Source organism: Entelurus aequoreus, linkage group LG27, assembly GCF_033978785.1.
Source record: "Entelurus aequoreus isolate RoL-2023_Sb linkage group LG27, RoL_Eaeq_v1.1, whole genome shotgun sequence".
NCBI lineage: Eukaryota > Metazoa > Chordata > Actinopteri > Syngnathiformes > Syngnathidae > Entelurus > Entelurus aequoreus.
In genome coordinates this window covers 31,194,397-31,217,565 of record NC_084757.1, presented here as the reverse complement: position 1 = coordinate 31,217,565, position 23,169 = coordinate 31,194,397, and the positions used below count along the sequence as shown (strand labels likewise).

The following is a 23,169-nucleotide window of genomic DNA, read 5'->3' as shown; positions in this document are numbered from 1 at the left end:
ATGTAAATAATTCAATTGATATACTCTGATGATTAACTTGTGTGATGACTGTACTATGCTGATAGTATATATTTATATCATGAATTGATTAACGTGGACCCCGACTTAAACAAGTTGAAAAAACGTATTCGGGTGTTACCATTTAGTGGTCAATTGTAGGGAATATGTACTGTACTGTGCAATCTACTAATAAAAGTCTCAATCAATCAATCAATCAATCCAATCACATCGCTCTAAATGGGGGATGCCCAGCGGCATACATTGTGGTCTTTTACAAACATGCAGTTTAATTTGCATGACATCCTGGAATTGACATGCATTTGGGTTAAGTGCAATTTTTCAAATGAGTTACAGCTTAAATGTCTTTAATTGATTCTAAATTAATTAGCCATTAGCGGTTTATTTAAACTGCAATTACTCCTTTTCGTCGCTAGATGGCAGAATACATCAACATTGTGTGTCCATGCTAAATTGCTGCTTTTTTTTTGGGGTCCTAATCATTTTTTTAGCCTTTAAACCAGGGGTCCCCAAACTTTTTGACCCGGGGGCCGTATTGGGTTAAAAAAATTTGACCAGGGGCCGCGCTATATATATATATAATAAATACAATCTAAACTGTCTTTTCCTTAAACTGAACAAAAGTCATATGTCCACTGATGTTTAAAAACTCTAAACTCGGAGTCTAATTTATGTTTCCCCAACGATTTTGCCATTTTTCCCCCTCGTGCACTAATTGACTGAAAGATCGCGCACTCGCCGCCTTTGTGGCGCAAGCGTGATGACGTCCCGTTACCGCTGGGAAAATGCATTTTTAGACAATATGATTTGCTTGAGCGGCTAGGAGACCCAATAACAGGCGGTAGATAATGGATTGATGGATGGGCGAAAAAGGACAGATTAGAAAAAATGTATATATACCATTTTTTTTTTTTAGTCGGGACTACCCGCGGGCCGGATTTTAGACGCTGGCGTGCCGTATCTGCCTAGGAGACCCAGTACCAAGCGGTAGAAAATGGATTGATGGATCGGCGAAAAGGGACAGATTAAAACAATAATAAATAAATAAATTTAAAAATATATATATATATATTTTTTTACTTGGTATTACCCGCGGGCCGGATTTTGGATGCTGGCGTGCCTTATCCGCCTAGGAGACCCAGTAACAAGCGGTAGAGAATGGATTGTAGGATGGGCGAAAAAGGACAGATTAAAACAAATTATAATCAAAAAATAAATAAATACAATTTTTATTTACTTTTTAGCCAGGACTACTTGCGGGCCGGATTTTGGACGCTGGTGTGCCGTATCTGCCTAGGAGACTCGGTAACAAGCGGTGGAAAATGGATTGATGAATGGGTGAAAAAGAACAGATTTAAAAAAAAAAAAAAAAAAAATTTTTTTTTTTTTACTTGGTACTACCCGCGGGGCGGATTTTGGACGCTGGTGTGCCGTTTCTGCCTAGGAGACTCAGTAACAAGCGGTGGAAAATGGATTGATGAATGGGTGAAAAAGAACAGATTTAAAAAAAAAAAAAATAAATAAAATTTTTTTTTTTTTTACTTGGTACTACCCGCGGGCCGGATTTTGGACGCTGGTGTGCTGTTTCTGCCTAGGAGACTCAGTAACAAGCGGTGGAAAATGGATTGATGAATGGGTGAAAAAGAACAGATTTTTAAAAAAAATTAATTTTTTAAAATTTTTTTTTTACTTGGTACTACCCGCGGGGCGGATTTTGGACGCTGGTGTGCCGTATCTGCCTAGGGGACTCAGTAACAAGAGGTGGAAAATGGATTGATGGATGGGTGAAAAAGAACAGATTTAAAAAAAATATATATATATATATATATATTTTTTTACTTGGTACTACCCGCGGGGCGGATTTTGGACGCTGGTGTGCCGTATCTGCCTAGGAGACTCAGTAACAAGTGGTGGAAAATGGATTGATGAATGGGTGAAAAAAAACAGATTTAAAAAAAAATAAAAATAAAATAAAATAATTTTTTTTTTACTTGGTACTACCCGCGGGCCGGATTTTGGACGCTGGCGGGCCGTATCTGGCCCGCGGGCCGTAGTTTGGGGACCCCTGCTTTAAAGTGTTCATCAATGAGGAAAGCTAAATAAAAAAAGTCTATAGCTGTTTGATCATGTCCAGGCAGGTATGTCACATTCTTTATGTGCATGTGATTTACATTGAATTGGACCCCCTCCTTTAATGTTGGCCTCCATCCATATGTTCCCTCATGCATAAAAGTGTGTTAACATTTGATGGCCTCCATTAGTTTTAAATGCATCTCCCTCTCCGTGTTCCTGTTTGCAGCCAAGTCCTCCCTGCTGTCACGCCTGCTCTACATTCCACATCAAGTTGCACAAATGTGTGTGCATGGAAGGCAGGGTGGGTGTCTCCGCTCCCAGGATGTTCGGATGGCAGCCTGAGCCAATCAGCCGGCGAGCATCCCCCCTCTCCTGATTCTTAATTGGCCGCCTCTCCTCGTGAGTGCTGCTGAGAGCGACCGGCAGCCTCAAAGCATCTCCAGACCAGGCGAAAACGTCAGGGGGGGGGTGTTCTTTTTTCTTCCCTTTCGAGGCGCACCTCCATCCTTTTCTCCTCTTTGACCTGCCCGGGTGACAAACAGATGGACAAGATGAACCAAAGCTCGGCCGAGGCGGAGGCTGAAACCATAGAACCGCTGCGTTACCTCAGGTAGGAACCTCATGTTCTATTTCCTCCAAAGTGTTGGTGCTCCTGTTTAGAATGAATGGAATCAATTATTCAGCAAGAATGGTATGCAAATGTGCACCTCACCACATTGGGAATAATAACGCTGCTGCTCCCTTTACTGCCACGAAGCACTCCCCACCAGGCTATGCATTGTGTTCTTTTAAGGAAATAACATTCTACTGGAACAGTGGTTCTTAACCTTGTTGGAGGTACCGAACCCCACCAGTTTCATATGCGCATTCACCCAACCCTAATCATAAAATGATGTTATTATATTAAAGAAAAACTAATAAAGATATATTTTACAAACTGAAAGTTACATGATCCCATGTTTACATCTCATTGTGCAACATGTGAATGTTTTAGTGGGAACTAAATGCGATATCTGAAAGGGGTACACATTATTTCCAAAGTAGGACCCCCCCATCCAGACATATAATACTAGTGCACAGCTCATGAAAAACTATATGTTATATAGTCTGCCGAACCCCTGAGGCCGACTCACCGAACCGGTCGAACCCAGGTTAAGAACCACTGTACTGGAATATGCGAGTCTACTTGGAGTTCAATAAGCTGTGTTTTGCTAAACGAAGGTGTACTAAATAGTAAGATGCTTAAAATTCACTCCTATATTTGAACTCAATTACCAAAAAAATCTGCTTCCCCAAAAAATAGCTTTTCTATTTCCCTGTTAATCAGCCTTCTAAAGCACTGTTTTCCAACCACTGAGATATTGTCTGGTGTGCCGTGGGAAAATTTCGCAACTTCTCCTACTTGGTCCAAAATATATTTTTTTGCAAATCAATAACTATAACAGTGGTTCTTAACCTTGTTGGAGGTACCGAACCCCACCAATTTCATATGCGCATTCACCGAACCGTAATCATAAAATGATGTTATTATAATAAAGAAAAGCTAATAAAGATATATTTTACAAACTGAAAGTTACAGGAATGTACACATGATCCCATGTTTACATCTCATTGTGCAACATGTGAATGTTTTAGTGGGAACTAAATGCGATATCTGAAAGGGGTACACATTATTTCCAAAGTAGGACCCCCCCATCCAGACATATAATACTAGTACACAGCTCATGAAAAACTATATGTTATAGTCATTGTAAGTGGGCCAAAACACTTATATTAGAAAATAATCTCATGAAAATGACTGCTGTCATTTGATTACAATAATAAAACATTGAACTTGTTATTTAGTCAGGTTTGGGACAGGTGTGCTGCAGGTCTGACGTCGCTCACATGTGCTCCACATGAATGCTCAAGGAGTTTTTGCGTTTGCTCACACATATGGAAAATTAGAGGGAACATTGTTTGGGGGTATCCGTAATACGCCGACAGGGAGAAGTTTTTATTTACACGATGAGTCGGGCGTGTCTTGACCTCCGCGGCGGAGGCTCTGCCGAACCCCTGAGGCCGACTCACCAAACCCCTAGGGTTCGGTCGAACCCAGGTTAAGTACCACTGTACTGGAATATGCGAGTCTACTTGGAGTTCAATAAGCTGTGTTTTGCTAAACGAAAGTGTACTAAATAGTAAGATGTTAAAGGCCTACTGAAAGCCACTACTACCGACCACGCAGTCTGATAGTTTATATATCAATGATGAAATCTTAACATTGCAACACATGCCAATACGGCCGGGTTAACTTATAAAGTGCAATTTTAAATTTCCAGCTAAACTTCCGGTTGAAAACGTCTTTGGATGATGACGTATGCGCGTGATGTAGCCAGTGAAACAGAAGTATCGGTACCCCATTGAATCCAATACAAAATAGCTCTGTTTTCATCTCATAATTCCACAGTATTCTGGACATCTGTGTTGGTGAATCTTTTGCAATTTGTTTAATGAACAATGGAGACTGCAAAGAAGAAAGTTGTAGGTGGGATCGGTGTATTAGCTGCTGGCTGTAGCAACACAACCAGGAGGACTTACTTGGATAGCAGACGCGCTAGCCGACGCTAGCCGCCAACCGCACGGATGATCGGGTGAAGTCCTTCGTCGCGCCGTCGATCGAAGGAACGCGGGTGAGCATGGGTGTTGATGAGCAGATGAGGGCTGGCTGGCGTAGGTGGAGCGCTAATGTTTTTATCATAGTTCTGTGAGGTCCGGTTGCTAAGTTAGCTTCAATGGCGTTGTTAGCAACAGCATTGTTAACCTTCGCCAGGCTGGAAAGCATTAACCGTGTAGTTACATGTCCATGGTTTAATAGTATTGTTGATCTTCTGTCTATCCTTCCAGTCAGGGATTTATTTATTTTGTTTCTATATGCAGTTAAGCACGATGCTATCACGTTAGCTCCGTAGCTAAAGTGTTTCGTTGATATATTGTCGTGGAGATAAAAGTCACTTTGAATGTCCATTTCGCGTTCTCGACTCATTTTCAAGAGGATATAGTATCCGAGGTGGTTTAAAATACAAATCCGTGATCCACAATAGAAAAAGGAGAGAGTGTGGAATCCAATGAGCCAGCTTGGAGCGAAAAAAGATATGTCTTGCACTGCATTCTAGTCCTTCACTCTAACGTTCCTCATCCACGAATCTTTCATCCTCGCTCAAATTAATGGGGTAATCGTCGCTTTCTCGATCTGAATCGCTCTAGCTGCGTTGAAAACAATAGGAAAATGTGAGGAGCTGTTCAATTGACTACGTCACGCTACTTCTGGTAGGGGCAAGGCTTTTTTTTTATAAGATACCAAAAGTTGCGATCTTTATCGTCGTTGTTCTCTACTAAATCCTTTCAGCAAAAATATGTCAATATCCCGAAATGATCAAGTATGACACATAGAATGGATCTGCTATCCCCGTTTAAATAAAAAAAATTAATTTCAGTAGGCCTTTAAGAGCCAATATGTTACTAATTTGCATGTTAATAAGCAACTAATTAATGGTGAGTATGTTCCCCATACTAAAGTGTTACCATGTTTTTTTACTGGTGCACAAAATGAACCGTGCATGAACATCACCTTGTTCAAACAACAAAACCAACAAAGTGCAGAAACTCCCAACAAATTACACACCTGCAAATCAGTCTGCTGTTGTCGTATCCGTAATACGCCGATAAAGAGAAGTTTGTATTTACACGATGAGTCGGGTGTGTCTTGACCTCCGCCGAACCCCTGAGGCCGACTCACCGAACCCCTAGGGTTCCATCGAACCCAGGTTAAGAACCACTGAATTATAATAATGTGCCGTTGTCGAGTGTCCGTGCTGTGTAGAGTTCGGCAGGGTAACCGTGTAATACTCCAAGTCAGTAGGTGGCAGCAGGTGGTTCATTGCTTTGTAGAAGTCGGAACGCGTCGGGGGACGGTTTGTCGCGATCCCAATATGCAGAGCACAGCGGGAGACGGCGTGCAGGTAAAATGGTATGGTAGAGGAGAGTTCTAACTTACACTTAGAGATGTAGCGACCAACTGTAGTTACTGACGGTGGTTTTCTGAAGTGTTCCTGAGCCCATGTGGTGATATCCTTTACACACCAATGTCGCTCTTTGATGCAGTACCGCCTGCGGGATCGAAGGTCACGGCCTTGCCGTTTACGTGCAGTGATTTCTCCAGATTGTCTGAACCTTTTGATGATATTACGGACCGTAGATGGTGAAATCCCTAAATTCCTTGCAATAGCTGGTTGAGAAATGTTGTTCTTAAACTGTTGGACAATTTGCTCACGCATTTGTTCACAAAGTGGTGACCCTCGCCCCATCCTTGTTTGTGAATGACTGAGCATTCCATGGCAGCTGCTTTTATACCCAATCATGGCACCCACCTGTTCCCAATTAGCCTGTTCACCTGTGGGATGTTCCAAATAAGTGTTTGATGAGCATTCCTCAACGTTCTCAGTCTTTTTTGCCACTTGTCCCAGCTTTTTTGAAACATGTTGCAGACATCAAATTCCAAATGAGCTAATATTTGCAAAAACTAACAAAAGTTTTCCAGTTGGAACATTAAATATCTTGTCTTTGCAGTTTATTCAATTGAATATAGGTTGAAAAAGATTTGCAAATCATTGTATTTTGTTTTTATTTACACAACGTGCCAACTTCGCTGGTTTTGTGTTTTGTAATTTGACCTATTTCTAATAACATGGTCAGAGTGCAGAAGCGTTCCTCCGGTGTCGCCAGTCTCCGGAAATAGCTGTAGGTATTCAAAGCAAACATATTCAAAACGGCTGACTGAATTAGTGCATTTTGTGATGTTTTACATATTTTGCGGATTGCAACTACGATTGGGTATGCTTTAATGGATACAATAAAACAATTAAAGGCCTACTGAAAGCCACTACTACCGACCACGCAGTCTGATAGTTTATATATCAATGATGAAATCTTAACATTGCAACACATGCCAATACGGCCGGGTTAACTTATAAAGTGCAATTTTAAATTTCCCGCTAAACTTCCGGTTGAAAACGTCTATGTATGATGACGTATGCGCGTGACGTCAATGGTTAAATGGAAGTATTCGGACACCATTGAATCCAATACAAAAAAACTCTGTTTTCACCACATAATTCCACAGTATTCTGGACATCTGTGTTGGTAAATCTTTTGCAATTTGTTTAATGAACAATGAAGACTGCAAAGAAGAAAGTTGTAGGTGGGATCGATGTATTAGCGGCTGGCTGCAGCAACACAACCAGGAGGACTTTGACTTGGATAGCAGACGCGCTATCCGATGCTAGCCGCCGACCGCATGGATGATCGGGTGAAGTCCTTCGTCCTTCCGTCGATCGCTGGAACGCAGGTGAGCACGGGTGTTGATGAGCAGATGAGAGCTGGCTGGCGTAGGTGGATAGCTAATGTTTTTAGCATAGCTCTGTGAGGTCCCGTTGCTAAGTTAGCTTCAATGGCGTCGTTAGCAACAGCATTGTTAAGCTTCGCCAGGCTGGAAAGCATTAACCATGTAGTTACATGTCCATGGTTTAATAGTATTGTTGATCTTCTGTCTATCCTTCCAGTCAGGGGCTTATTTGTTTTGTTTCTATCTGCCGATGCTATCACGTTAGCTTTGTAGCTAAAGAGCTTCGCCGATGTATTGTCGTGGAGATAAAAGTCACTGTGAATGTCCATTTCGCGTTCTCGACTCTCTTTTTCAAGAGGATATAGTATCCGAGGTGGTTTAAAATACAAATCCGGGATCCACAATAGAAAAAGGAGAAAGTGTGGAATCCAATGAACCCTTGTACCTAAGTTACGGTCAGAGTGAAAAAAGATACGTCCTGCACTGCACTCTTGTCCTTCACTCCTACGTTCCTCATCCACGAATCTTTCATCCTCGCTCAAATTAATGGGGTAATCGTCGCTTTCTCGGTCAAAATCGCTCTCGCTGCATTGTAAACAATGGGGAAATGTGAGGAGTCCTTCAGCCTGTGACGTCACGCTACTTCCGGTACAGGCAAGGCTTTTTTTTTATCAGCGATCAAACGTTGCGAACTTTATCGTCAATGTTCTCTACTAAATCCTTTCAGCAAAAATATGGCAATATCGCGAAATGATCAAGTATGACACATAGAATGGATCTGCTATCCCCGTTTAAATAAAAAAATTCATTTCAGTAGGCCTTTAAGCATATAAAGTCTACTTGTTTTTCCCACTCTAATGCCAGGTTGTTGCCATCTTGAATTGACTGTAGTTTTGTGTCATGTCTGCAAAATTCAACAAGTGAATGAAAGTCCTCCAAGTCTAGTAATTCCATATATTTTTTTATATTGTACAACAGCAATGGAAGTGATTATGAATAAGTACTAGCAATTATTGTGTGTGTATGCATATAGTACGACCTTCATGCTTGGTAATTAATTCCCTTGTAAAATATTCAGCTTTTGAGCACATGGCTCATGAATAATTTCAAAATGATGCGTTCATATTTATGTTGTTTAAGCCCGGGGAGATTTTGTCACTTTTGATGACATTAGCCCCGCCCCTAATCCTTTAGACCAGGGGTGTCCAACTTGTTTTCATTTAGGGCCACACCGCAGTCATGGCTGCCGTTAGAGGGCCGCTTGTAACAGTAAACAATTAATGAATTTGCCTGTGAATTTAAATATTTTACTTCTTTTTTTTAACGTGAAAAGTAAAAAAAAAAATCTGTGGATATTACCACAGTTTTTTACAAAAAAAAACTGGCAGCTTAGTTGCCAGAATTTTATTTTAAAATATATATAGTGTTTTTTTAAAATTATTATTAGGGATGTCCGATAATGGCTTTTTGCCGATATCCGATATTGTCCAACTCTTAATTACCGATACCGATATCAACCGATACCGATATATACAGTACAGTCGTGGGATTAACACATTATTATGCCTAATTTGGACAACCAGGTATGGTGAAGATAAGGTCCTTTTAAAAAAAATTTATTAAATAAAATAAGATAAATAAATTAAAAACATTTTCTTGAATAAAAAAGAAAGTAAAACAATATAAAAACAGTTACATAGAAACTAGTAATTAATGAAAATTAGTAAAATTAACTGTTAAAGGTTAGTACTATTAGTGGACCAGCAGCACGCACAATCATGTGTGCTTACGGACTGTGGGTGACATTGTTATCACCAGGAAAGATGAGGTCACCTACCTAGGTTCCATTCTAGAGGCTAACCTTTCCTGTGATAAAATGGCAACCAAGGTAATCAAAAAGGATAACCAACGAACGTGATTTCTCTACAGAATCTCCTCTCTGGTCAACAAAAGCACCTTGAGGATTCTGGCGGGAACTCTCGTTCAACCCTTTTTCGATTACGCATGCACCTCCTGGTACCCTAGCACCTCCAAAACCCTCAAATCTAAACTCCAAACATCCCAGAACAAGTTAGTCAGGTTACTTCTAGACCTCCACCCCAGATCCCACCTCACTCCTACCCACTTCTCCAAAGTGGGCTGGCTCAAGGTGGAGGACAGAGTTAAACAACTTGCACTGAGCCTAGTCTATAAAATCCACTACACCTCCCTGATACCGAAGTACATGTCAAACTACTTCCTTAACGTAAATGACCGCCATAACCACAACAGCAGGGGGAGCTCCACTAACCACGTTAAACCCAGATTCCGAACTAACAAAGGTCTTAACTCATTCTCTTTCTATGCCACATCAATGTGGAATGCGCTCCCAACAGGTATAAAAGAAAGGGCATCTCTATCCTCCTTCAAAACCGCAATAAAAGTTCACCTCCAGGCAGCTACAACCCTAAACTAACACCCTCCCCGGATTGCTAATAATCAAATGTAAACAATCAAATGCAGATACTTTTTCTTATGCCTTCTGATCTCTCTCTCTCTCTCTCTTTTTCATGGAAGCTGCTTTTATACCCAATCATAGCACCCACCTGTTCCCAATTAGCCTGTTCACCTGTGGGATGTCCCAAATAAGTCTTTGATGAGCATTCCTCAACTTTCTCAGTCTTTTTTTGCCACTTGTGCCAGCTTTTTTGAAACATGTTGCAGGCATCACATTCCAAATGAGCTAATATTTGCTAAAACTAACAAAAGTTTTCCAGTTCGAAAGTTAAGTATCTTGTCTTCGCAGTCTATTCAATTGAATATAAGTTGAAAAGGATTTGCAGATCATTGTATTCTGTTTTTTTTTTTTTTTTTACCATTTACACAACGTGCCAACTTCACTGGTTTTGGGTTTTGTACATCAGAGCAAGAGCCCTGTTTTGTTGTCAGTAGAATCCAGGAGATACTTGAGGTTGCAAGGACCTAAGAGATCAATAAGTACACGGTTCTTGCGTCTTACTTGCACTTCTGGAGTCATGTCTTAATGCAAAGGCAAGTACCCTATTGATTTTTAACGCTATCTAATGCAAGAGGCGTGGGTGAGGTATACCAGGTTCAAAGATCAAATCACACATATCTGCTTTTTTAAACTTCTGGGGATCCAGCCTATCCCTTGACGTATCCGGGGTCGGATCAATACGTGCATTGGTCCTCTTCATCCGCGCATTGTTGAAATGTCAGAAAAATAACTACTGAAGCCTGACGAGAACGTTTACGTCTTCATCTTCTGCAGACATGCTCCATTTTGTCCCTTCCTGTGAGTGTTATGAGGATGTCTTCTAATACACTGTTTATCTAATCTGACTTTAATGGAGGAGGAGAATTATGGGCATGGAGTGCAAATGGGAGCCAATTCAACCTCCCTGCCTGCATCTCCGTCTTTGCCGACCCAATCAAATGCCGAGGCCTATAAATAAGATGGCCAGGCTGTCACACAGGCTGCACCGACTACAGCTGGCAGCATGGCAATGGGAGAAAGGAGGAATAACAACGAGCTCATGTGAGAGCGCCGGAGCGGCGAGGACGAGTCCAGACTGCTTGACACAGTGACACGGCAAAGACGGGGTCAGGATGTGAGGAGACAGACGGGAGGTCTGCTGGGGCTCGTCTTGGAAGCTCGGGGCAGGTGGGCTCAGGTGTGCAGAGTATTGTCATCCACATGAACCTTACTAAGGCCCCGTTTACACTAAGGTTATCCAGGGTAAATCTCACCTAACCTTATCCGTGTCCACACACACAACAATGCCACCGTTTAAGACCCCCACCCCTCTGCGTACGCCGGCGCAACGCGACCTAATACGCATGCGCGGAAAATGCGCATGTCATAGTCACCTCTAGTGTTGCTTTGTGTGCAAGTTCTTAAAGGCCTACTGAAAGCCACTACTACCGACCACGCAGTCTGATAGTTTATATATCAATGATGAAATCTTAACATTGCAACACATGCCAATACGGCCGGGTTAACTTATAAAGTGCAATTTTAAATTTCCCGCTAAACTTCCGGTTGAAAACGCCTTTGGATGATGACGTATGCGCGTGACGTAGCCAGTGAAACAGAAGTATCGGTACCCCATTGAATCCAATACAAAATAGCTCTGTTTTCATCTCATAATTCCACAGTATTCTGGACATCTGTGTTGGTGAATCTTTTGCAATTTGTTTAATGAACAATGAAGACTGCAAAGAAGAAAGTTGTAGGTGGGATCGGTGTATTAGCGGCGGACTACAGCAGCACAACCAGGAAGACTTTGACTCGGATAGCAGACGTGCTAGCTGACGCTAGCCACCGACCGCACGGATGATCGTGGTGAAGTCCTTCGTCCTTCCGTTGATCGCTGGAAAGCAGGTGAGCACGGGTGTTGATGAGCAGATGAGGGCTGGCTGGCGTAGGTGGAGCGCTAATGTTTTTATCATAGCTCTGTGAGGTCCCGTTATACTAAGTTAGCTTCAATGGCGTCGTTAGCAACAGCATTTTTAAGCTTCACCAAGCTGGAAAGCATTAACCGTGTATTTACATGTTCATAGTTTAATAGTATTGTTGATTTTCTGTCTATCCTTCCAGTCAGGAGTTTATGTATTTTGTTTCCATCTGCATTTGAGCCCGATGCTATCACGTTAGCTCCCTAGCTAAGTTTGCTTCAATGGTGTCGTTAGCAACAGCATTGTTAAGCTTCGCCAGGCTGGAAAGCATTAACCGTGTATTTACATGTCCATGGTTTAATAGTATTGTTGATTTTCTGTCTATCCTTCCAGCCAGGGATTTATTTATTTTGTTTCTATATGCAGTTAAGCACGATGCTATCACGTTAGCTCCGTAGCTAAAGTGTTTCGTCGATGTATTGTCGTGGAGATAAAAGTCACTGTGAATGTCCATTTCGCATTCTCGACTCTCATTTTCAAGAGGATATAGTATCCGAGGTGGTTTAAAATACAAATCCGTGATCCACAATAGAAAAAGGAGAGAGTGTGGAATCCAATGAGCCAGCTTGTACCTAAGTTACGGTCAGAGCGAAAAAAGATATGTCCTGCACTGTATTCTAGTCCGTCACTCTCACGTTCCTCATCCACAAATCTTTCATCCTCGCTCAAATTAATGGGGTAATCGTCACTTTCTCGGTCCGAATCGATCTAGCTGCATTGAAAACAATAGGAAAATATGAGGAGGTGATCAACTGACTACGTCACGCTACTTCCGGTAGGGGCAAGGCTTTTTTTTATCAGAGACCAAAAGTTGCGAACTTTATCGTCGTTGTTCTCTACTAAATCCTTTCAGCAAAAATATGGCAATATTGCGAAATGATCAAGTATGACACATAGAATGGATCTGCTATCCCCGTTTAAATAAAACAATTTCATTTCAGTAGGCCTTTAAGTTTAACTTATCTGAACAATATCTAGTGTTGTGGTATTTCAATTAACTGGAATCCAGTGCGCTGTGGGGCCCTATTGTAGTGAATCACACCTGAGCCATCATAAATTAATCAACTCTTTATTAGATCAATCAATTTAGGGATGTAGATATCTGGTCAGGACACTCCTCACTCTTTTGCCTTCACCTTCATTGTCCATTCCTTTTTGGTGACTTTATCTACTCTGGACCTAGACGTTGAGTCCGCGACATACATGGCGGACAATAACTGATACAGTCTGCTTTGCCAGTCCAAATGCATTCGCCGTTTTCCTCGACGGCCAGGTAATACAAAGCACACGCTACCTTTTTTTTTATCACATCCACGGGAGCCCGCATTCTTGTTGACTCTCCTTCGACAAATGGACAAAGTTTTTTGCCACGTAGCATCACAGCTGACCCGGCCGGCCATTGGACAGTTTTCTTGCCGTCTGAGAAGTGTTGTATCCCAAATAGCTGCAATCGCTTTCTCTTAAGGTATTCATGTGTGATTTCCACAAGCGTCTGTACATGTAGAAGGAGGAGAAACACGGGCATGTCTGGATGACTCGCCTTCATATTTCCAGTGGTTAGCTCAGGGCTACGAAACCGCTTTGTTATGAAGCTGGCTGTGGCGTGTTCTTTCTGGCGTCACTTCCTGTGTGGCGTGTGTTCTTTCTGGCGTCACTTCCTCTCCGAACTCACTTTGTAAACGATCATTGAGTCCATACAAAGCGAAGTGCCGGAGATTCAAGAAATACACGGCTGACTTACCCGTGTAAAAATTTGTCCGAGGAGGGGGACGTTAAACGATGGTTTAGTGTGGCTGAAACGGGGCTTAGGCTAAATAATTATTCGTTTAAGGGGGTAAACGACTTAGTGTAGACATGGCCTTAAATCAGAATCAGAATACCTTTATTGTCATTGTATGGAAACAACGAAATTGGACAGCAATCCAGCTCAGTGCTTTTAAAACAGAACTACATAAAATAGTCTTAAGACAACAACAATAATAAAACAATTTAAAATTTAAAAGCATAATACAATGTTAAAAAAAACATATTGCACAGTAGATCTTTATCAGAGGTAAGCAAGTAATAAAGTGGTGAGTGTTCAGGTAAGTGCAGAGTTTAGGGCAATAACAGCTCTAGGATAGAAACTGTTTTTCAGTCTATTTGTCCTTGCTTTGATGGTCTTATAACCTGGGTGGGATGAGTCCTTGAGGATGCGTTTTGCTCTCCTGTTGCAGTGTCTCTTATGCAGGTCCTCTAGAGCAGTGGTCCCCAACCACCGGGCTGATTGGTACCGGGCCGCACAAGAAATTAAAAAAATAAATAAATAAATATATATATATATATATATTTTAACTAAATCAACATAAAAAACACAATATATGGATTATATATCAATATAAATCAATACAGTCTGCAGGGATACAGTCCGTAAGCACACATGATTGTATTTCTTTATGAAAAAAAATCCCCCCCCTATCCCCCCGTTCCGTGGGACAAATTTTCAAGCGTTGACCGGTCCGCAGCTACAAAAAGGTTGGGGACCACTGCTCTAGAGATGTAAGAGGACATGCAGTGAAACTGTTCAAACAAAGACAGAAGCTTAGAATTGTCCTAAGAGGACTTCTTTCTTCTTCTTCTTTGTAATGCAAACATCTTGCAACTGTGCGTGGCTGCGGTCTACAATCTCTGGCATGTGCCTGGCCCCATAATTTCATAACCATGCTTGTGGAATTCTGTTTTGATAGGCGGCTTTTACCAGTACAGTATTTTTCTGATCTTTGGGCGCACCGGATTCAAAGGCGCATTAAAGTACCACTGATAGTCACACACACACTTGGTGTGGTGAAATTAACCTCTGCATTTGACCCATCCCCCTTGATCACCCCCTGGGAGGTGAGGGGAGCAGTGAGCAGCAGCAGTGGCCGCACCCGGGAATTATTTTGGTGATTTAACCCCAAATTCCAACCCTTGATGCTGAGTGCCAAGCAGGGAGGTAATGAGTCCCATTTTTATAGTCTTTGGTATGACTCGGCCGGGGTTTGAACTCACGACCTACCGATCTCAGGGCGGACACTCTAACCACTAGGCCACTGAGCAGGTTAAAGGGGTCATACTATGATTTTTTTTTGTCAATTTAAAATATTTCCTTGTGGTCTACATAACATGTAATGGTGGTTCTTTGGTCAAAATGTTGCATAGATGATGTTTTACAGATCATCTTCAAGTCTCTTTAGGATGCGCCGTTTTGTAGGCGGTCTTATTTACGTGGCTCACCTTCTGCAGCGTCTTCTCCCCGTCATCTTTGTTGTAGCGGTGTAGCGTGCAAGGACGGGAGTGGAAGAAGTGTCAAAAGATGGAGCTAACTGTTTTAATGACATTCAGACTTTGCCTAAAGGCCTACTGAAATGATTTTTTAAAATTCAAACGGGAATAGCAGATCCATTCTAGGTGTCATACTTGATCATTTCGCGATATTGCCATATTTTTGCTGAAAGGATTTAGTAGAGAACATCGACGATAAAGTTCGCAACTTTTGGTCGCTGAAAAAAAGCCTTGCCTGTACCGGAAGTAGCGTGACGTGGCAGGTTGAAAGGCTCCTCACATTTCCCCATTTTTTTCAATGCAGCGAGAGCGATTCGGACAGAGAAAGCGACGATTACCCCATTAACTTGAGCGAGGATGAAAGATTTGTGGATGAGGAACGTGAGAGTGAAGGACTAGAGTGCAGTGCAAGACATATCTTTTTTCGCTCTGACCGTAACTTAGGTACAAGCTGGCTCATTGGATTCCACACTCTCTCCTTTTTCTATTGTGGATCACGGATTTGTATTTTAAACCACCTCGGATACTATATCCTCTTGAAAATGAGAGTCGAGAACGGGAAATGGACATTCACAGTGACTTTTATCTCCACGACAATACATCGGTGAAGCACTTTAGCTACGTAGCTAACGTGATAGCATCATGCTTAACTGCATATAGAAACAAAATAAATAAACCCCTGACTGGAAGGATAGACAGAAAATCAACAATACTATTAAACCATGTACATGTAAATACACGGTTAATGCTTTCCAGCCTGGCGAAGCTTAATGCTGTTGCTAATGACGCCATTGAAGCTAACTTAGCAACCGGACCTCACAGAGCTATGCTAAAAACATTAGCTATCCACCTACGCCAGCCAGCCCTCATCTGCTCATCAACACCCGTGCTCACCTGCGTTCCAGCGATCGACGGCGCGATGAAGGACTTCACCCGATCATCAATGCGGTCGGCGGCTAGCGTCGGATAGCGCGTCTGATATCCAAGTCAAAGTCCTCCTGGTTGTGTTGCTGCAGCCAGCCGCTAATACACCGATCCCACCTACAACTTTCTTCTTTGCAGTCTTCATTGTTCATTAAACAAATTGCAAAAGATTCACCAACACAGATGTCCAAAATACTGTGGAATTTTTAGATGAAAACAGAGCTTTTTTGTATTGGATTCAATGGCGTCCGAATACTTCCGTTTCAATGATTTACGTCACGCGCATACGTCATCATACATAGACGTTTTCAACCGGAAGTTTAGCGGGAAATTTAAAATTGCACTTTATAAGTTAACCCGGCCGTATTGGCATGTGTTGCAATGTTAAGATTTCATCATTGATATATAAACTATCAGACTGCGTGGTCGGTAGTAGTGGCTTTCAGTAGGCCTTTAAGTCAATAACGGAGCAGCATCTTCTCATGTGTCCCGTGAAAAACCGGCCAACCGGAACCCTCTAATAACTATAATTCCATGGGTGACTTATGTGAACTCACTACAGTTTTTAGCGCTTTGACAGCGAGTCTAACAGATATAAGTAAGAACTTTACGCCACTTTATATTAGAAATGGCAACAGCGGAAGATGAATGCCACATAAGAAGGTAGAGAAAAAGAAGAAGCTTATTGACTACGGTATGACTAGAATGGCGGACACGGGCAAATTTACAGGACTTATGCAGATCCCAAATACACATCAGCCGGTACCAGAAGGTAAGAAAAGTTGGTTTTGCATAATATTGCAAAACAAAACTCCAGGCAATATGCTAATAGGGGCCATTTTGCGGTCCTTATACACACACCATAATAATACTTGTATGTTTAATGTATCCGACAATCCATCAAGAGGTGCAGCTTCATAGCTTACCGAAGTCGTACTATAAAAATGTTGACAGATTTCTGAGTGCCCTGTGTAATGTTCTTTATTTTCAATGGAACATTTAAAGTGTGGGTGTTGTTTACTAGTGTCATATCGCAGCCTACACGTATCTTTTATGTGTGACTGCCATCTACTGGTCACACTTATCATTACACTATGTACCAAATTAATATGCTTTGAGGTCGTTAAGCACAACCAGAGTTATGCCGTACATTAGGCGCACCGGGTTATAAGGCGCACTGTTGTTTTTTGAGTAAATTAAAGGATTTTAAGTGCAAGTGCACTTTGAACTGTTTTACAACCTTTTCTGTGAAGTGTTTCCGACCTTTTCTTTTGAACTGTTCTGTAAGCAAAGGCAACGCTGTTTACGACCCACGTCCCTTTGGAAGCAGCTGTTGCCATGTGGTTAGGGAAAGTCCAAATAAAGAAAGTACAATCTTTGGCCTGAGCGTGCTGGAGACTGTACATTAGTACAGACCAGACGTTTCTCCTCGTATTGAGCTAATCGGAATTCTGTCTGTTTAATTCTTTGCTTCTTGTCTTGTTTAATATATGTCATCAGATTGTCACACACACACTAGGTGTGGAAAAATTATTCTCTGCATTTAACCCATCACCTTTGATCACCCCCTGGGAGGTGAGGGCAGCAGTGGGCAGCAGTGGGCAGCAGCGGTGGCCGCGCCAGGGAATCATTTTTGGTGATTTAACCCCCAATTCAATCCCTTGATGCTGAGTGCCAAGCAGGGAGGTAATGGCTCCCATTTTTATAGTCTTTGGTATGACTCGGCCGGGGTTATTGATCTCGATTGTTAGCTCCTGTGTTTTTTTAGCCTTTTTCTACACTGTTTTCCTAGTTTTGGTAGCTCATTATGAGTCTAAAGAAAGAGCAACGGACAAGCGAAGTGTTACATTATTGTCGACACTGCGTCCCCCTCCCACTTTATTTGTCCAAACACCAAGAAGATTAACCACCAAGGTACAATGGATTCTATTTTTTGATTCCTAATCATTTTAGCAACCTGGCAGGTAAAGTGAAGAAGTTTTCTGATATGTGAGTGAGGGACTTTGGCTGCACAGGAAGAGCTACAGTTCAACTGAATGTTTTGGCCTTGTTATTAAACAGAAAGTCGGTCCATCAACCCCTTATGTTTACTGGACTTAACATCTTTAGTGTGACTCAGTTACCCAACCTAATGACCCGTACAATCGTCCTAGGTTTGTAGTGTTGGCTACTCTTATTTGAAAAGAAATTACTTGTGATGATTCGTTGCCCGGATCATGTTTTGTTTTAGTTTGAAGACTACCTTAGTGCTGTTTCAGCACTCCTGGGTTTGTGTTTTCTTGTTTGCCATGTCTGTTGTGGCCAGTGCCCTGTACTTTGCAGTGTTTTGTTGGGGGAGCAGCACCAGCAAAAGGGACGTAAACTGGATTGACAAACTGATCCTGGACACAACATACTGGCTGCACACATTAAAGGACCTACGCTTCCTCAGGAAAATGAGCAGACTGTTTTTTTTCTTTTTTTAGTGTTTTAGCTACTTCTAAATCACTAATCCCCGCCTCCATGGTGAAAAATAAAGTAAGTTTCTTACAAGTATCATCCCTGCAGGACGAGGAATAGCCAAACATGCTTCACTACACACCGTAGCTCACCGGCGTCAAAATGTAAACAAATGCCATGGGTGGATCTACACCTAACATCCACTGTAATGATACCAAGTACAGGAGCGTATCTAGTCAATACTACTATGATTACGTTGATATTTTTTGGCATCACAACATCTTATTTCGTTTTTTTTTACATTTATATTATGTTTATAAACTCAGGAAATATGTCCCTGGACACATGAGGACTTTGAATATGACCAATGTAGGATCCTGTAACTACTTGGTATCAGATTGACACCCAAATTTGTGGTATCATCCAAAACTAATGTAAAGTATCAAACCACAGAAGAATAAGTGATTATTACATTTGAACAGAAGTGTAGATAGAACATGTTACAAGAGAAAGTAAGCAGATATTAACAGTAAATGAACAAGTAGATTAATAATTCATTTTCTACCACTTGTCCTTAATCATTTTGACAAAATAATAGAATAATAAATGACACAATATGTCACTGCATATGTCAGCAGCTAAATTAGGAGCCTTTGTTTGTTTACTTGCTAATAAAAGACAAGTTGTCTTGTATGTTCACTATTTTATTTAAGGACTTAACTGCAATAAGAAAAATGTTTAATGTACCCTAAGATTTTTTGTTAAAATAAAGCCAATGACGCAATTTTTTATGGTTGCCTTTATTTAGAAAAGTACCGAAAAGTATCTAAATAATTTTGGTACCGGTACCAAAATATTGGTATCGGGACAACACTACACTGTAATATAACTGTCATGTTCTGTTAGTTTTGGACTCCCTAAGTTCCTGTTTTGTGCACCTCTGGGTTTGTTTTGGTTACCATGGGGTTCACCTGCCTCCGGTTAGTGGTCGGCACGCTCACCTGCTGTCGAGCACTAATCAGAGAGCTATTTATTCACCTTTCTCGCCACGCTCAGTTTGGCTTCGTTGTTTGCTGTATGCAACATTCACGTTGGTATTCTTCTTTTCGGGCTAATGATTCCTGTGCTAAGTTTTGGTTCTTTAGCTTCTCGTGCGATCGGCACACTTTCCTTTTGTTTGGTTCCGGTCTTTTTGTAATGTGTAGGATTTATGACGAAAAATCATATTCCTGCCTTCACGCTTTCGTCCGGAGTTGTCCGTCTGCTGCATCTTGGAAGAACGACCCCGCAGTAAGATGTGCGACCCCCATGTGACAATAACCTAATAACACAGCAGTAGCAACACTTGCACATGATGAGCGGTAGAAAATGAAATCATCTACTTTTACCTGCAATGCTCACTTTAAACTATTCAAGCGAGTGGGCGTCTTGCCGGCAGCGGTCAAGGCTGTTCTGTGGAAGAACACAGGATGGAGATGACAGTATACCGACTCTTATTGCAAAGTAGACGTGTAGATAAGAAGCTTTAAAGGCCTACTGAAATGAAATGTTTTTATTTAAACGGGGATAGCAGATCCATTCTATGTGTCATACTTGATCATTTCGCGATATTGCCATATTTTTGCTGAAAGGATTTAGTAGAGAACAACGACGATAAAGATCGCAACTTTTGGTATCTGATAAAAAAAAGCCTTGCCCCTACCGGAAGTAGCGTGACGTAGTCAGTTGCACAGCTCCTCACATTTTCCTATTGTTTTCAATGCAGCGAGAGCGATTCGGACAGAGAAAGCGACGATTACCCCATTAATTTGAGCGAGGATGAAAGATTTGTGGATGAGGAACGTTAGAGTGAAGGACTAGAATGCAGTGCAAGACATATCTTTTTTCGCTCTGACCGTAACTTAGGTACAAGCTGGCTAATTGGATTCCACATTTTCTCCTTTTTCTATTGTGGATCACGGATTTGTATTTTAAACCCTCTCGGATACTATATCCTCTTGAAAATGAGAGTCGAGAACGCGAAATGGACATTCACAGTGACTTTTATCTCCACGACAATACATCGACGAAACACTTTAGCTATGGAGCTAACGTGAAAGCATCGGGCTTAACTGCATATAGAAACAAAATAAATAAACCCCTGACTGGAAGGATAGACAGAAGATCAACAATACTATTAAACCAGGGACATGTAACTACACGGTTAATGATTTCCAGCTTGGCGAAGGTTAACAATGCTGTTGCTAACGACGCCATTGCAGCTAACTTAGCTATGGAGCTAACGTGATAGCATCGGTCTCAAATGCAGATAGAAACAAAATAAATAAACCACTGACTGGAAGGATAGACAGAAAATCAACAATACTATTAAACCATGAACATGTAAATACACGGTTAATGCTTTCCAGCTTGGCAAAGCTTAAAAATGCTGTTGCTAACGACGCCATTGAAGCTAACTTAGTATAACGGGACCTCACAGAGCTATGATAAAAACATTAGCGCTCCACCTACGCCAGCCAGCCCTCATCTGCTCATCAACACCCGTGCTCACCTGCGTTCCAGTGATCGACGGAAGGACGAAGGACTTCACCACGATCATCTGTGCGGTCGGTGGCTAGCGCGTCTGCTATCCAAGTAAGTCCTCCTGGTTGTGTTGCTACAGCCAGCCGCTAGTACAGCGATCCCACCTACAGCTTTCTTCTTTGCAGTCTCCATTGTTCATTAAACAATTTGCAAAAGATTCACCAACACAGATGTCCAGAATACTGTGGAATTGTTCGATGAAAACAGAGCAGTTTGTATGGTGACACATTGGGTACGAATACTTCCGTTGCCGTCGTGACGTCACGCGCATACGTCGTCATACATAGACGTTTCCAACCGGAAGTTTAGCGGGAAATTTAAAATTGCACTTTATAAGTTAACCCGGCCGTATTGGCATGTGTTGCAATGTTAAGATTTCATCATTGATATATAAACTATCAGACTGCTAGGATTATTTTTCTCCTGTTGTCACATAAGTACATCCATGATGATCACATGACTGTGTGACAATACAAAGCAAAGGTGATGTGATCCAAAATGTGTTTTGTGCCTGGAAGGTTCCCCCCCCCCCCCCCCCTGCCCAATTCCCAGTAATTGGCTTTTCTGTCTGCTTGGCTCAGCTGAGTTGATCGGGGAGTTCTTGTTTTTGTTTTTTTTCCACCCTCCATCGCCAATTGTGTAAATGTCTTTTATGTCCCCCCCCCCGCCTCCGCTGCCAGTGGCTCATATACATGAATGTTGCCTAGGAAAACAACAAGTGCTAATTTTAGACGTGCCACACGGGGACTTCTTTCATGGAGTAAAGATTTGCTTTTTTATTTCAATTGAACAATTGACGACCTCGTCGAGCCTGGCAAAAAAAAAAAAAAAACAGGCTCAGAGTCAGCTTCTTTCCCAGAGCTGTCACCATCTTGAACTCTAACTTATAATAATTCACCCCTATACAATATCCTACACTGTAAAAAAAAAATTCTGTAAACATACGGTCATCTACAAACGAAAACCATACAATTAAAGTAAAACATTGTAAACCAAATAATGATCAAAAACATTATATTTACAGAAATTTTCATGAAACGTTTTGCGGAAAAATATGGTAATTTTACAGATTTTTACTAAATTATTAAGATCAACCACCTTTAATAAAGTGACGATGCAAACAGTTCTGCAGAAAAATACCTTCATTCTACAGAGTTTTTCCAAATTATTAAGATCAAACACCTTTAATGAAGTGACAATGCTGGCAGTTCCACAGAAAAATACCATTATTTTACAGATTATTTCTGAATTGTTAAGATCAACCACCTTTAATAAAGTGACGATGCAAACAGTTCTGCAGAAAAATACCTTAACAGTTAGATTGTTAAGTATGGACATAGACTTTTATATAACAAGCTACATATTTAATGAAAGATAATTACTGTCATTTTACATGAATTTGAAAGTAATTTAAGAAAACAGAAAATGCTATGTATAATTAATTTGGTATTTTTCTGTAAAAAAAATAGAAATATACATAGTTTGTCTTTACTGGCTTATTGCTTAAAATAACAGGCGGGTTGTTTATTTACAGACAATGTCTTCAATTCTACAGTTTTATAAACTATTTAAAAAAAATAGAAAAATTACAGTAGAAATTTAGAGTAAATTAACCATAAAAATAGGATTTTTTTTTTTTACAGTGTACCCTACTGCGCAATATTACCCTTTGAGTGCAATACATACGACATTGATTGATATCACTCTATGTACTCTTGTCTTGTTCTGTATATTGTACAGTGTATTGTATATTGTTTTGTATATTGTACAGGATTGCTTATTATTTTTATTGGATAGTAGTCTATTTATTTCAATTCTTAGTTTTATCTTTATTACTTCTTGTGTAATTTATTTTCATCCCATATTTGTTCCCACTACCGCACCTTAAATTGGAGTCCTTAATCTCGTTATATGCAAATATAATGACAATTAAAGCTGCAAGCAGCGATGGATGGGACCGACTTTGAGGGCTCATAAAATCCAAACCG

The 23,169-nt window shown here is 41.1% G+C and overlaps 1 protein-coding gene and 1 long non-coding RNA gene across 2 annotated transcripts in view; one reads left to right on the top strand and one right to left on the bottom strand.

Moving 5' to 3' along the window:
* Positions 1 to 1,574: 1,574 nt before the first annotated feature.
* The window catches only part of LOC133644685 (uncharacterized), a 45,131-nt gene continuing 23,536 nt past the window's right edge, over positions 1,575 to 23,169 (bottom strand). Inside the window, exons 3-4 of the long non-coding RNA XR_009824812.1 lie at positions 2,697 to 2,743; positions 1,575 to 2,614 (exon numbers count right to left, since the gene is read on the bottom strand). This is a non-coding gene — a long non-coding RNA (uncharacterized LOC133644685). The remainder of the gene's footprint in view (positions 2,615 to 2,696; positions 2,744 to 23,169) is intronic.
* yjefn3 (YjeF N-terminal domain containing 3) overlaps positions 2,356 to 23,169 on the top strand; it is a 128,660-nt gene continuing 107,846 nt past the window's right edge. The window contains exon 1 of the mRNA XM_062039374.1: positions 2,356 to 2,701. Within this exon, the coding sequence (XP_061895358.1) occupies positions 2,634 to 2,701 (68 nt within the window). The 5' untranslated portion in view covers positions 2,356 to 2,633. The remainder of the gene's footprint in view (positions 2,702 to 23,169) is intronic.